Below are 15528 nucleotides of genomic sequence, written 5' to 3'. Positions count from 1 at the left end.
TCCCAACAGGAGGTGCTGTTGCACGTGCTCACCTATGACGACAAAGTGTCAACCAGACAGGTAGAAATCGCAGCAATGTTCACGTGTTGACAATGGGAGTTCCAGGCCATTGAAGTACCAACCAGACCAGTAGTCAAGGTGGCCCAGGTGGGGACCTATTGGAAAAGCCAGATACCTCATGGGGTGAGAATAAGGTACAATATACCCGAAAAGATATCAGATACTCTGTTCTTGCGCACCATTTGAAGCAAAAAGCACGCAAAAAGAATATCTAAAAAATGAACAGCAAGGCTATATCCATTGAAAGAAAAAGACCAGTCAGACTGGTGAAGAGAGAATATCCCCAAAGCAGCATTTATTGTATCTACTGACTTCTTTCGATCTGGCATATTACCATTATCCATCTTAGCATGGGCTAATGCACACATTTATGTCATGTTCAGAAAGGTACACAGACAACTAAGAAACAAGCTGATTGCAGTTAAATTAAAACTAGTGATTCTCTAAACCAATTTTGATCTGATAGACAGCAAAATTACATCATCAGAACAATAAGAAGGCGTATCCCATTAAAAACATGTGCACATCATAAGTTAAAAAAAGGCAAAACCAACCTATGCAATCCTCAAGCATAACAGTCAATTGAAGCAGATAAAGCAGGACGGAGGATTAATTTAACACCAACTTCCTCCAGCACCGTGTACATGGCCTGTTTCAATAATGCTTTTTTGAAAGGCAGGGGAGGGGGGGAGGATCAATACCTGCATGCACAAAGTACTTATGAAACAAAACACAATTGGCTTTATAACATGAAAATCATTAAGATTTCCTGGAAAGGTTACTTTCCATCATTAGGGCCCATATTTTAAGATCAATAGTCAAACAAAATGCCTCATATATGTGAATATCTTTCTTTTTTGAACAATCTTCAAGTGTGACTAAAGCAAGGTGGCCTGATGCACCAACACAAACGATGCCCACAACAAGTGCACCATGATCTGCCTTTTTAGGTAGCAGATCTCAGCATATGTGCCTAGAAGAATATATTTAGCACTATAAGATTGTGTTTTGGCAAGGAGGTATTGGTGGTGATGGGAAGGGAGATAATGAGCTGGACAATGGAAAGCAGCGCAAGGCAAATATCCTCAGTTATTGCCCTCTCCTGCTTCTTCATCCTGCTGGTCGCTTGTCCAGAGCGTAAGGTTGTCCCTCAACAGCTGCATGATGAGGGTGGAGTCCTTGTAAGAATCCTCGTTTAATGTGTCCAGCTCCGCAATAGCATCATCAAAGGCTTGTTTGGCAAGAAGGCACGCCTGCTCAGGAGTGCTCTGGATTTCATAGTAGAACACAGAAAAGTTGAGAGCCAGCCCAAGTCGAATTGGATGAGTTGGTTGCATATGCTCCTTGCTAATCTCAAATGCTTCTTTGTACGATGCCTCAGAAGATTCCACTACACTGTTCTTCTTTTCACCCGATGCAACCTCAGCTAAGTAACGGTAGTAATCACCTTTCATTTTTAAGTAGAAGACCTTACTCTCATACTGGAAGTCGTTGCAGTTCTTGATCAAGTACTTATCTAGAAGGGACAGCACATCATTGCACACAGTCTCCAGTTCCTTTTCAATTTTCTCACGATATGCTTTTACCTTCTCCAGCTTCTTTTCATTTCCATCAGCCATAGTTTTTTGTTCAATGCTACTGATCACACGCCATGATGATCGTCTGGCCCCCACAACATTCTTGTAAGCCACAGACAGCAGGTTCCTGTCTTCGTTTGATAGGGGCTCGTTCAGCTCAGTTACCTGTGAAAACATCAACAAGTCAGCTAGGTTTTTCAGGACTATGGCAAATCGACTATTCCTTTCAAACAACCCAAATGGTTTTAACACAAAGGAGAACACAAACACACATTAGGTACTAGACCATGAGAAGGGCTCTTGGTATATGGCCACATTAAGCTCATTTTAGCCAGTTTTCACGTCAAGGAGCGTCACACAAAACCTATACATATGCAAAGGGTACAGTTGTGTGAACATTTTACATCCTATAAATAAAAGCTTGTGCAAGCAAGCAGAGAGGCCATTTAGCTCAAAGGGAATTTTTTGCTATTTAGCAATTTTACCTGGTCGAGGAGCAATATCTGCAAACTGGCCAGTACAAAGTTAAAACCATTAAACGGCACTTCTATATTATTCACTGTCCTTTTCAAGCTTACAATTAAAGTCAGTTGGAACTCCCCAAAATAATTACCCAAAATTTGCAGTTTAAACTCCTACAAAGTAATCTCATTGCCCACGTCACAAAAAACAATTAATTAGCTGATCAATCTCAACCAATCAATGAAATGCGAATTTGAACGCCTTCTATAGAGCCCTTTGTGCTGGCCTAATCAGAAACAAATGGTACACTGCAGATATTAAAATGATCCGTTTTGTTAAAACTAATACCCAACTCTGAATATCCAGAAACCACATTCCATGCAAATACCACCAGTCTATAGAAGGAAAAAGAACCTTTGCATCTTGGGGTGCCATTTTCCATTATGTTGGTTATACCAACTTCACACCCTCTTCAGTTAGTCCTACGCCCAAACTAAGCCCACCCCTACTTCAGCTCCTTAACAGTGAACACATCACCCTAGATCAGTGATCTGAGGGAACATGCACTAAAGTAATCTACTTGATAATGTAACTTCCCACAAATAGTCCCACAGAACTGTATCCACCACACTCAGGAGCACCACAGGTCTTTTTTTTTTTTTTAAAGAGAAGATTGATACCACTGACCAAAAATGTGCTCTACTCAAAGGGCTCTGAAAAATAACCTACCAATTAAAATAAGACTAGTTTACCAATGTTACTTAAGTGTAGGACATAGTTAATTAGATCTCACTAAGGTGAGACTAAAATTAAATTATGTGCTTCCAGGAGAACTGGTTGCCTGGTGAACACCTGAAACTAAATGGATAAATACAATTTAGCAAAGATGCAATTAAATCTGTTTTTTGATGATTACTGGGAGAGCCCCCCCTAATGATAATTACACCTTTGACACACTTAGTCTAAATTAAGACATGATGTGACTGGGTGTTCATGTATCTGGTAAATTTGCATAAAAGTACCTTCACTATCTATACCCAGGGTCACTAAAATTAAATGGCAGAGTTGAATAAATTATGCAGCAAGAAAAAGCAAATTATGCAGTAAATTTTTTTGACAGTATCACTTTAGTAATTTTTAGGGTCGAGTCTGCGAGTGCATGCACTAGCGCACGCATCTAGCTTAGGAGACTCGTGTACACAAAATGGATTGGACCCCTCCCGCTGTTTACTATTTATTGGCATCAGCACCCTTCTTTGCAGCCTTCTGCTTGACCACCACACTGCCGGTGGCGCAGGGACCAAGCACAGACTGAATTTAATTTGTGCCCAGCTGCTTGCTGCTCCCTACATAATAGAGGAACCATTTTGTTTTTTTAATTAACCTTTGAAGTAATGCGATTACAAGGCGTGACTGGCAAAAACTTGCCCAGCAGAACAAAAAATTGCAATGATTTATTTTTTGTAGTTAATTTTCTTTCATTTAGCCAAGTCTTCTTTCCACACTTTGTATGCCTGTTTTCTTTTGTTTTTGATCCTGGGCACTGTCCATAAAAGATGAGGATCATCTTGCTATAAATATTGCACAGCAACAATTATTATGCACCCCACAAAACTTCACCCCCCTTTTGCTCTACAATACTCTACACCCCACTTCACTCATGCACTGCACTCACATTTAGCCATTCTGAACTGCAGTCACACATGGCAGCCCAAAAGATTACATTTGAAGCATTTTTCTTTGAACGGTGCGGCAGTTTTAGTGATGGACATTAGGGGGAGTGATCACTGAACGTTGAGGTACTGTGTGTTGACCTACAAAAACTGATCCTCATAGGAAAAAAACAAAACTAGTTTTCACAAATTTATGTCAACATGCTTTGACAATAAGTACGTCTGAGTGTTAACACATTATCAAGCATTGGTACTGTGGAAGATTATGAGTACATTCTGATATGACCTCATTTTACTACATCCGAGGTGGTCAATTTTTGAGTCAAAGTTAAGCAATGAAACCATTCCAAGAAGGGAACCTTCATCTATTTTTTTTTTAAAAATAATAATAGGTATGATTGTGTCAAGCATTTAAAAGGAACGTAAGATAATGAAGTCAGAGTTTCAAATTGCCCAGGGGTAGGGGAAATCTTGCACAAGACAAAAAGGAATAGGCAATACTGATAAAGGAAAAGAACAATGATTACATAACACATGTGGGTGACATGCTGAAGAGTTATCTGCAAAAGTCATGAACAAAAATTCTGGAAATCAGTAAGGACAGAGTAAAAAAATTTAAAAAATTGTGTCGTTGGGAGCATGGTCCCAGAGGAAGACTGGGAAGCCTACCTAACCAATATATACAAGTCAGCGAATAAGTCATGTAGAGGTGTGCTTGAGTTTACAGATGTGTTCTTGAGTCAGCTGAAGGCAAATTTACTGAAAACTATTTCTACCCTTAATTTCACAGGACGGCAGGCCCAGATAATTTACCCACAATTATTTCAGTCACTGGCAGAGGTGGGGGTTGGCCGCAGGGCAAGCTGCAAACGCCCCCTGCACCCGCATACATCCAACAGCATACCCTGCCACGTGCATCCAACCACCACATCACAAGGCAAAAGCAAGGCACATTGGGGGTGGGGGTGAAGCAAGTGGAACGTCACAGAAAATTTGCAGGAAAAAGCAGTAAAGCGAACAAAGAGCAAGAAGCAGGCACAGAAAACAGGGGAAGCTAGAAGACAGGAGCATGAGCGATGCAGCAGCACAGGGAGAGCTGGGTCTTACTTTTAGGTTTTTGCCACAGAGTTTAAATCTACTGGGACTCTGCAGCAAAAATAAAACATTTTGGGGGAGAGGATGTCCAATAATTTCTACCTTGCCCCTCCCCCTTTATTTTTTACTTTTTCCCTGGAGCTCGGCTGAGTGAGTTCCAAGATGGCTGGCAAGATGGCTGCCAGCACTTCCTGGTATAAGTGCCAGTAGCCCTTCAAATCTCAGCATGAGATCTGTCTGATCTGCGTCCCTAGATATACAGATTTATTTTTTCTCTAATAACTCAAACCCCCTGCTTGACGAATCACCCACAAAAACTTTCAAAACAGCAGCTGAAGTGAGCGTATTAGTTTGAAAATATTGTGAAGATTCGTCTAACTGTGCCAAAGTTATGGCAAAATAAACACTTTTCCTATGAAAACTAGGTCCTAACTACCTATTGCCGACCGCCAGCTCACTTCTTAAATATACAAAATCATAGAAATTCAACTGTTAGGAGTTCAAGTAATTATAACTCGTGCCTCTACAGTGCGGCCAACTTCCCTAATCACCAGAGAGTGAAAGCGATTTAGAGAAAGATTTAAGAGACAGAAATTGAGAGACTGATCGTTTTTTAGGCTTTGATGAATTATATACTTAGAATGAGATTTCCAGACAAATTGAAAAGAAAAATGTTTGTCAATTAAAAAGAGTGAGATCACCTTTTAGGTATGCAACTTAAATATTTATAGTTGAAAAGAAACAAAAAGCAGGAAATGACCAGACTCACCTAGGCTGGAACACAACCTTCAGTGTGCATGTCTGAGACATTAACCATTACGCCAGGTGACTTTACTGTGCAGTGTCCCGACTTAGCTATGACATTCAACCCACAGATTTAGAGGGGAAAAAGTTCCTGGGGCATAAAAATGCCCTGGGAGGCCCTGTGTGCTCCCATCCATTATTTCAACATGCCCTCAGGACCTGGCCCACCTAGGGACTTTATCCAAAACAAGTGCACGCTTCTGACCCCCCCCCCCCCAAAATCCCTCCACCCCCAGCAACATTGAACATGAATTGTAGCATTAGAGCTAAGGGGTCTGGGTGGCCCCACCCTGGCCCCTCTTCTCCCCCCTTTCTTTGTGGGTCTCTGCTTCAGCAGAGTCCCAAGATGGCTGCCAACACTTCCTGGTTGAAGTGTGGGCAGCCAATCAGAGCTCAGCAGTTCTCTGCACAAGCTCATTATTCGCATCAAAGCCACAGATATACAAATTTGGATTTCACAACAGCTACTGAACAGATTTACACCAAATAAATAAAAAAAAATCACAATCTCCAAACCGAAAGCTACCTTTCTGCCCTATTTGGTGTAATTCTGCCAGTAGTTTGGAATGTAGTTGTGCTCAGGAAACACGTTTTGCCCAAAATGTTTTTTTAACGCATTTTTACCCAGGAGCAGAAGGACCATCACCATAGTCCAGGCCCGGAGCAGCCGGGTGATAGCAAACAGCACAGCCTTAATGCACCTAGGCTTTGGAACTGGGTTCCAGATATAGCCCATGGGAGTTAGAAGGGAGCTTCGGAGCTAGGTGTGTGCACCATAATGAGTGGGCACTGGTGGAACGATAGGTGTGAGAGGTGCACAGAATAGATGGGTAGGAAGGCAGAGGGATGGGTAGTTTGTGGGAGTGTGAGGTGCAGTGGTTGGGGGGAGAAGAGATGACAGGGTTGGTGGAAGTACAAGAGAGGTGAGGGGTCAGTGGGATTGCAGGAGAGAGATGATCAGGTTGGCAGGAGTGTGAGGGAGACACGATTAGAGCTAGCCAGAGACATACCACTTATATTAAATACAGCCACACGCACTTTTTGGATAAATTGAAAATTATTAAAAAGATGAAGCAACATGGTTATTTTCAACTCAACCGCTGACTTGGAGCATTAACATTCTTTCTGGGCACCTGGCTTTGCGCTTAGAAACTGGTTGACCAGCTGAGCGGGAGGAATGTTCCACGTAGTTAACACATCACTGACTTTTTTCCTCACATTCCTGTGGGAACCATGTGTTGTCATTCCCACTCACGTTTCGCCCAAAGTAAAAAAAAGACTATGAAAGGAGCATGAACTGAGCTAAAAGACATGGCTTTGGTATTGTTGCCTCCCAGCCGCATGGGATTTGGACTTCGAGGCCTTCGTCATGTGGTGAGGTGTTCTGCTGCCTCGCGCTCAGCTTTGATATCAGCGGGGCACATTGCAGTCGGTCATGCAAACTTCAGCCCGGTGCATGCCAATTTACGTGTGCCTTGCAAAGGCATGAGGGGCTCGTCTAGCATGCTTGCGGCCCAGGTCTCTTGTGAATTTCTATTACCAGCTCCCAAGAGTTTGTCGTGTGACCTGGTGACCCCAGCTCAGCAGCCTGCGTCCCATGGAGACTGAACATGGTCAATGACAGTTCATCCAGGCCGGGCCTCCACTGCATGGCAATAGAGCCACCATCATGAAATGGGGTATTTCATGGGACCATAGAGGGCAAACAGGCAGGGAAAACGATTTAGAATTGTGTTAACTATGGCTGCAATAAGTTATAACTGTTTTAAAACACCCTCACATTTCCTTAGCAAAAATATAATATATATATATATATATATATATATATATATATATATATATATATATTTTTTTTTTTAAATGGCAGAGTCTGGTACCCAGGCATGTTGAACACAGTTTTCATGGCAGCAGTTGTCGAGCAGCTGAAAAGTGCACGCTCAAATTGGGCCTACTGGCACCCTGGGCTGGCCCCTGCTCTCAGAGTGAAAATGTTTTCGGGAGTGGGACATGTGACTGCAAGGGACTAGCTTCACGCGGACGCAGTGGTCTCATTCTCAGGACAATATTCTCAGCTTTGGATTGGTAGAGAGAAGCAGGAACAGAACAAAGCAAGGGCAATCGCTGAACACACCTGTAACAGGGCCAGTCGTCAGGGACGGAAATCATGAACCGAAAGGAGGGACAAATGTGAAAATAACCACAGAAAGGAATGGAATTTCGAAAAGCACACAAAGGAACAAATGGGAAGCGAGGAGCGTGATCTAATCATACAGACTGAATACACCACGTCTCGAAGACAGCACACGTGCGCTGCCTAGCCTTGACCTAAAAATGACCTAATTAATTTCTACAGGTTCTGAACAAGGGGCATCAGTGCTAGACCGTATGAGTGTACTAATGAGAATGCTGAAAAGTATTCCATTACAAAAATTGAATAGCTAATATTTATATATTTATATATATATATATATATATATATATATATATATATATATATATATATATATATATATATATATATATATATATATATATATATAAAACATGCATACCTTTCCTACCCCTAGTAGCCAGTATGACAGTCACATAAATCCTCTCACAAGCACCCTTAAATGCACAGCAAATGTGACGAGATAAGAACAAGCTTTAAAGGCCTGTTATCAGAAAGGGAATTTGTGGAAGGATATAGAAAACAGTTTACGTGAGGGACAAACTGAACCTGGGAGAGCCAAAAGCAAATAAAGCCAGAAAGTAAAAGCTAGAAACCACAAAGCCAGGGGTAACCAATGAGCTGAATGCATTCCTAGGTCAATTTTCTGAAAGTCCACAAGGGTTCTTTAGCAAACCAGACATAGGCTGCGACCGAAAAAAGGAGCCTTTTTCGCTTGATACCCCATCTCTACATAGCAGCATAACATCGTCAATCACACTTGTCAGCTAAAATAGTTGCTACTTATACTGACATCACCCGTGTGATGCAGGGAATTACTTTCAGGATCTTTTACTGAGAAGTGGAAACTACAAGTATGCTGCCAAGGGGCAATATGGCACCAGCATAGTAGGAAACGTTTCACAGATTGGGGGGGGGGGAGGGGGGAGAAGCAGGGCTGCCTGCACAAGGCATGTCATGGGTGAGGTGTGGACGAGGCACAATCTAGAACAGCGGTTACCAATCTTTTGACTTGGGACCCCCACTTTAGCATTAGATAAGAAACAATGACCGAAAATAAAATCAGCTAATTACCCCACATATTATATCAGTAATTGTATCTGACACCATTGTAAAAATATGCAGTTAAATACTTGATCTGAAAACTGCATGGCAGAGGCGTGAGGTACAGTTACCTTAGGACATGAGTTATAGTTACTTGAAATAACTATTACTATGGTTTTGTGAGTGTAAATTCTGATCCTAACTACAATGCCCTTTAACCTTTGAGATATATATATATATATATATAGTCTCACTTGTCATTACATAGTAAGAATGGTTTTCTAAATGAGAGTTACTTACCTTCTACAACACATTTTGTAGCAGATTATTTTAACTGCTCCTGCACATTTCTAAGCAGAGTCATGCGGCTCCACACTGGCATCGCTCAGCCCCAAAAGCGACAGTGAATGGAGCTGCATACAAGCAACACCCTTGCACATAGACATCAGTTTTTTGCTCAACTTTTTCCACACTCTCAGAAGTGGAGCGCAAAACAACTGAAGTACTGGTGTTCCACTCTACATTGGGACCTTTTCAGATGGTAAAACACTAACACACTGAAACTGAAAGTCAATAAAATCTACAGTTAGCTATAGGGTATCCACCAGAAAGTGTAATTTCTTGTTCTGAAGGGTACTTCTAACCAGATTCCTTACCACTAGGATACATATCAAAGCAGTATCTACTAAGGGTGGAAAAAGTGGGATCAGACCAAAAATGCCCTTACGGACTGAATGGGCAATATGTTTCTCATATCGGACATGAACGTCAAGGCAGCAGTGCTTCGTAACCGTGTGCACCAATGTCTGCCATGGTCAGACGTGTAAAGGACATGCACTGTGTGCCAACGCAATGGGGCAGTCTCTGCATTGGCTGAATAGACCCTCCATTCTTTCAGAAGTTGCATTTTTTGGCCAATGTGTAGCAAACCATAATGCAGATAACAATCCAACTCAGTTGGTTTCCACATCGCCTTAACCTTCTTAGCCCCAGAGAACCCTACAAAAATCAGATCTGCCACACGATATCCCTTTGGGTGATTGATATAAGGGCTTAAGTTTGGAGTCCAGTCAAGGGTGTTTCTCCTCTTTCGAGGGGAGTGTTCCCACCATGAAAAGGTATAACTATGTAACAAGACCATCCTGATCATCAACACCAGTATGTGTGGGAAAAAGATGGTCTAGGACTACTCACCAAGAAAGCATGGAGCCAACTCCTACAAGATGAACTGATCACAAAGAGGAAGATGGTTAACCTTTCAAAAACCGCAATCACAATGAGTGACTTAAATAAGGTCAGATAGTCCAGCAAACAAAAAATGTTGAAAAGCCTGCCAAATAACGCTTCATGGTGCCCACTGCACACCTTGCTAAGCCTACAGCCAAACACAAACCACCCCATTGTTTGTCTCGTAAAAGGGTCTGTGTTGTGGACTCCACACCAGTCGATAAATCAGGCCCAGCGTCAATGTAAAATGACTGTAGAGTGATGCTTGGCCAGGAGGATGAGGTCCAGAACCTCAGGTTGCACATTGAACACAGTCAACTGCTGCTGTTTAATCTCAAAGCATGGTGGTGTTAATTACGAAGGGTCAAGTACAGAACCCAGCCTTGCTGCTATAAGCAGAGACCCTCCTAAAGCAGTAGATTTGACTGGAGGACAGATGCTCATGCCCAGAAGTTCAGAGCACCTTTCTCTGCCCACTCTTGTAAAGTGCCTGTCTTATCTCAGAAAGCAAATGCAAATTGTGATTCACTAGACATCGTCAACTGAGTTTGCATGACTGGCTCATTGTCTAGGAACCCCAACGAGATCAGACGGCACACTGTCCCATGGCCTACAATTGACTGTTGCAAGACTGCTTTAAACAGCCAGTCAACGAAGTACGGGAAAGCATGTATTCATACCCTCCAAAGAAGGGCAGCAACCACTTCCACCACTTTTGTCAATACTTGAGGCCAAAGGCTTACCCAGTGCTTAATGTGTAAATAAAAATGTGCCAGTGCCCAAAGCCTACCTCTTAAGCATGCGGCTGCTGCAATTAAATGTGCAAACAGGTAATAATGAGGCAGCATAACCCTGAAGCCATTCCGGGCCTCCTCAGTTCATTTAAAGCCAGTCCCTGTCCCTTCAGCTCCCTCTTTGAGCATCTGGCTTTCTCCCCTTGTGGCGCTTTTTTAAATTTTTTGTTTCTAGACCTAAAACCAGTCTATTTTCAAAGCACATACCCCCTCAATTGTTTATTTTTTCCAGCCAAACATACAACTCTTGCAGCAAGATAGGAGCTCTTTGAAAAACAAAAAAAGGAGGACACCTTAGTGGGAGTGAAAAGAAGGAGGGCATAATAACCCTGCTGGGCGATATGGAAAGATTACCTGTTGCAAGTAATGAGACTGCCACCACGTGAGAAAGTATCTGATCCTGCCTCTTGCATGGTGGTTATGCACTAAGGGGAAACTAAAGTGGTGTGGAGGATGACGCTGTAAGAACTTAGAGCAACAGTGTCCCTGGTGGCATCAGCAATAGTTGCCTGATCCCTTCCCAAGTCACACAAGAACCGGGATGGCTGCTGCTGTAGGGCCTGGCATGATCTATAAGCTAACCCTTTGAAGTAACCTCAGAGAGCCAAAACTGATGAGGAAACTGTTGAGCTGGGGTTGAAAGGCCTAAGGGCCATGGCTCTCCTTTTCATTAAGCGATAAAGGGCAGAATCAGCATTTTAAGCTGGACCCAAACAGCATTACTTATAAGGGATACCCACACGCGCCAGGAAAAAAAATAAAGGAATAGCATTCACCCATGGAGCCAGCACCACATTAGTGAACACCACTCACTCTAAGCAGTAAGTAATGTCAAGGCAAGCCCTAATCACTATTTGGCTGCATCCTGAATGGTTTGAGCTAGAGAGGCCAGAACTCTTCTGGGAGCGCTGTCAAGATCCTATTGGTCATGTCCCAGAGATCTGCATGTAGCAGCCTAATAAGCAGATCGTACTGACCAGCCTCAAGGACAAACACCAAGAGAACATTTGCTTCCCCAATGCCTCAATTGTTTTTGGCTCCCTGTGTGGAGGAATTGTGCATCACACATTAGGATTTACTTTGCTGGTAGAAACATGGACAACTACAATCTCAGAAGGGGATGATGTAAAAAAAAAAAAAAAAAAAAAAAAAGTGGGTCCACAAGCGTTTGACCACCTGCATGTGGGCAAGACCAAAGCTTAGCCCAAGTACCCATTAAGTGTGCCAGTCAGGGCTTCAATGATTTACAGCAATGGCCAAGAAGGGCATGGCCCAGGGTACAAAGCCTCAGTAAGAACATTGCTCTTTACTTCAACAGAAGGCATATGGCTATATGTCTAATCACTCCAACAAATTACATTGGGGAGGAGGCTCAAGGGGTTAATTAACTGTATCAGGGGCAAGTTTCAGACTTCCTGCTTGGCCATAAATACCAGCATGGTAACTGGAGAGAGGGATAAACAGTCCCTTTTGTCATGTAGTGGCAAACTGATCATATTCAGAGGCAAAGTGATGGAGCCTCTGAGGAAAGCTTGGCGGTAGTGTAGTGTTTTGTCTGAAGAAGATCCCATAGGAACTGGGTGTGCTTGAGTGGAGTCAAAGCACAACACTGATTCAGGTGGAAGCAGCTTTGATCCATGATTGAGTTAAACACTGGAGTTGGCAAGAACTTGCCCTCTGGACGGTCATTAAAGAAGGGACTAGTGCAGGTCTTCGACCTGCTGCAAAGTAGCTTGTGGCCTGAGAAATTCAGGGTCCAACTGAAACAGTTTGGGGGAAATCTGCTTCCCAACTATGAATCTGGAAAATTGGCTGGCAGCTTGACGCTCTCCCGACTTCTTTGACTAGTGTGGAAGGGGAGGATTGAGACTAGCTTCAACTTTTTATGCTGCTTCGACTTGGAGTTTGATGTACTGGGCGACTCTGAACACAAAGAATATCTTTATCTTGAACAGGTTTGCACACACGACTTGGAGCAGGGTTTACATCGAGGTCCATGGCTTCTTTCGGTGTTTGGAGTCATAGCTTAACTTCATGATCCCAGGTCCCCTTCAGGTGAATAAGGCCATATTCTTTGCACAACCTGGGAGTTGTCTGCCCTCACCCCCCAAACTATAGGGGGGGGGGGCGGAGGGGAGGTTCTTCACCGCCACAGTGCTTTTTGAACTCTAGTATTCTCGGTGGGTACATTGCTCCCTTTCACGCTAGAAAAGAACTGGTAAGGATTAGTCACCCGCCGAAAAAGGGGAGCAGAGCTGCGGAACCACGCTCAAAGGTGTGCAAAGAAAGGAATTGATATTGGCGCTTACATGCGCCTCCAACCTTACTTCCGGGTGGAACAAGGCTTAAGTGGAGCTGCACAACACCACCTAGTGATATACTGCTGTCAAGTGGTCCATATCCACCCTGGTGGATATTCTAAAGGTTAAGGAATCTGAAAATATAAGTATCCATCAGTGATGTATAGTTCCTTGAATGTTTTCTACTTTGAACACAGTAACCTTGTTTACCAGCGAGAAGCAATGCATCAAGAGGACTTCTACTTTCATACAAAGAATCAAGCGACCCTCCGGAAAAAAACAGTGGTGGTGAGCGGGCGGTAAGAGAACCACCCCAAGGATAACACTGGGGTCCACCTGCAAAGATTGTACCATATCCCTCTGCAAATAGGACAAGCGAGAGTCTACCCGAGCACTCGAACTGGGGGGCAGGGGGTGTAGGGACTTACCTTCTGGAAGGAGAAGACAGGGCATTCAAGGGGACACAATGAAGGATCGGTGTGTGAAAAGGGGCCAGCGTGCAGGTGTTCCACACTAGACACCGGTGGGGACAAAAAAAACGATACCAAGCATGGGAAAGACATGATACATAGAATCTATAGGTAGGTTCCAGGGAAACAGTGCAACTGTTTCTTTAGTGGCAAAAACACAAAAATTGTGTACCTCCTGCCTTTCCCCAAAGGTAACAGCCGACCCACACACAAACGCAACCCAGCCCACATCCCGGCCATTGCTCATCCTACCAGCCCAATGGTTTCCCTTAAATGCACCCTTACTGAAGCCTGCCCCAGCTTCAATGTGACAGCGCACACCCTCACGACCGCCCCCCCTCCATGCGGCGACCTACATCACTGCCCACACGTCCCTTACCGCACTGCCCCCCTTACCTCTGTTCCCACGCTATACTCGCTGATCTCTGGTTAATCTGACAGTACCCCCTACTACCCACACCCTATCCATCATCCTGCCGCCGCCACCCCCTCAGTGTCCGCTCTTCCCACAGCGCCCCCGACCCTCGTCACCCTGGTAACTAGAAATTCCGCTGCTATCTGCTCCCCTGCCCCTCCCAACATCTACAGCTCGCACCACAGAGCCCATCTGTACTCTCATCACTCATACTCACCGCTTTCATAGCCGCCGCCATGTCATCGTATCTCTCAGCCTGCTCAGCCAGTCGGGCTCGCTGCAGGAGCTGCTCACGGTCGCCCATGGTGCGTGGAGAGCGGTCTCGGGGAGTCTGAGAAACTCCTTTCTGGTCACCGACCGGGATGGGCGCGCCCTTGGCGGGAACGGCCCCAAAGCCTTCACAGCCCTGACCGTTACTCTGCGTCACTCGGAGGCGCGCGCCCCGCCCGACTGGCTGCCCTGTCCGCGCGAAGACACCCGCCTTTTAACTGTCTGGCTCGCGCTCCGTCCAACTGCCGCCCAGCGCTCTGCTTGTGCCTCCCCTCGAGCTGGCTCGCGCGCTCCCCCTTAGCGGAAGACTGCGGCACACGCCCTCTCACTCCTTCAGACCCTGACTCGCGCCCGCTTCCCCTACTGCTCACGGTCTCCGTCAGCTACTGCCTGCGGCACGCGAAGCTCGTGACTGCCCTTCTCTCCGGTGGCTGATCGCGACTACCTATTAGCCCTATCGCTATCCTCGCGCTACCGCAGCTCACACCGGCGCTGCTACTGCCTATCTGGCGCATGCGCCGTGTGTGTAAGGAAGGCGGGGCGGCGGAGAGAAGGCGGCCCCTGCGTTCTATTTCAAGGTGACGTCATGTACTATAAATAGCCTCCCAGCGAGCGTGCGCGCTGAGGCTGCTGCATTGCACTGCTGTAAAGGAGGGGGGGGGGGCAGGTGGGGCGTGGGGGAGAGAGAAAGGGCAGCTGAGGACCTGGGGAGATCTTCGGGAAGGGGTATGAGGGCAAAAGGACGCCAGGAGGGCTATGCAGCAGGGTATTGGGTAGACGGATACTTGGTTTACGAGTGGTTATTTGTATTTTTTTTGGGGAGGGGGTAATCTATGTTACTTATAAGAGAAGAATGGGGCGCAGCAGTATAGGAAAGGTAAAACAATCATTTTGCATAGTCAGTTGGTCTGGTGTTGGCTTCCGGCCTTTTGACTTTGTCAATGCTTGTTTTGTCATAGTAATTGCAACACTTTGTTGTTGGGGAAGCTATTGGGCCCTCATCAATCTTAAAAAAAGTCTAAAAAGTTAAAGTATTCTATTTATTTTTATGCAAAAACATAGGCTGTCCTATTAGTCCTTGGAGGTTAATGGAATGCCCTTGTGTTTGGATGTGGTTCTTGCGAAAGGGCGCAGTTGCATCACTTGCATTGATCTTAGCCAATGGCT

The 15528-nt window shown here is 44.6% G+C and overlaps 1 protein-coding gene across 1 annotated transcript; it reads right to left on the bottom strand.

Moving 5' to 3' along the window:
• Positions 1–327: 327 nt before the first annotated feature.
• On the bottom strand, positions 328–14909 carry LOC138266367 (14-3-3 protein eta). The gene is made up of 2 exons (XM_069215103.1): positions 14309–14909; positions 328–1802 (listed from the first exon to the last, which is right to left on the bottom strand). The coding sequence occupies exons 1-2, from the start codon at positions 14393–14395 to the stop codon at positions 1146–1148; spliced, it is 744 nt and encodes a 247-aa protein (XP_069071204.1). The 5' UTR covers positions 14396–14909; the 3' UTR covers positions 328–1145.
• Positions 14910–15528: the final 619 nt, after the last annotated feature.

Source organism: Pleurodeles waltl, chromosome 11, assembly GCF_031143425.1.
Source record: "Pleurodeles waltl isolate 20211129_DDA chromosome 11, aPleWal1.hap1.20221129, whole genome shotgun sequence".
In the NCBI taxonomy this organism is placed as follows: domain Eukaryota; kingdom Metazoa; phylum Chordata; class Amphibia; order Caudata; family Salamandridae; genus Pleurodeles; species Pleurodeles waltl.
This window is presented reverse-complemented; position numbering and strand designations above follow the sequence as displayed.

What these genes read in the sequence shown, in the direction of transcription:
- LOC138266367 (XM_069215103.1), bottom strand. Translation starts at nt 14,395, where the DNA reads ATGGGCGACCGTGAGCAGCTCCTGCAGCGAGCCCGACTGGCTGAGCAG. An exon ending in TGGCGGCGGCTATGAAAGCG is followed by an intron (nt 1,803 to 14,308) that starts GTGAGTATGAGT and finishes ATGTTTTCACAG; the next exon opens with GTAACTGAGCTGAACGAGCC.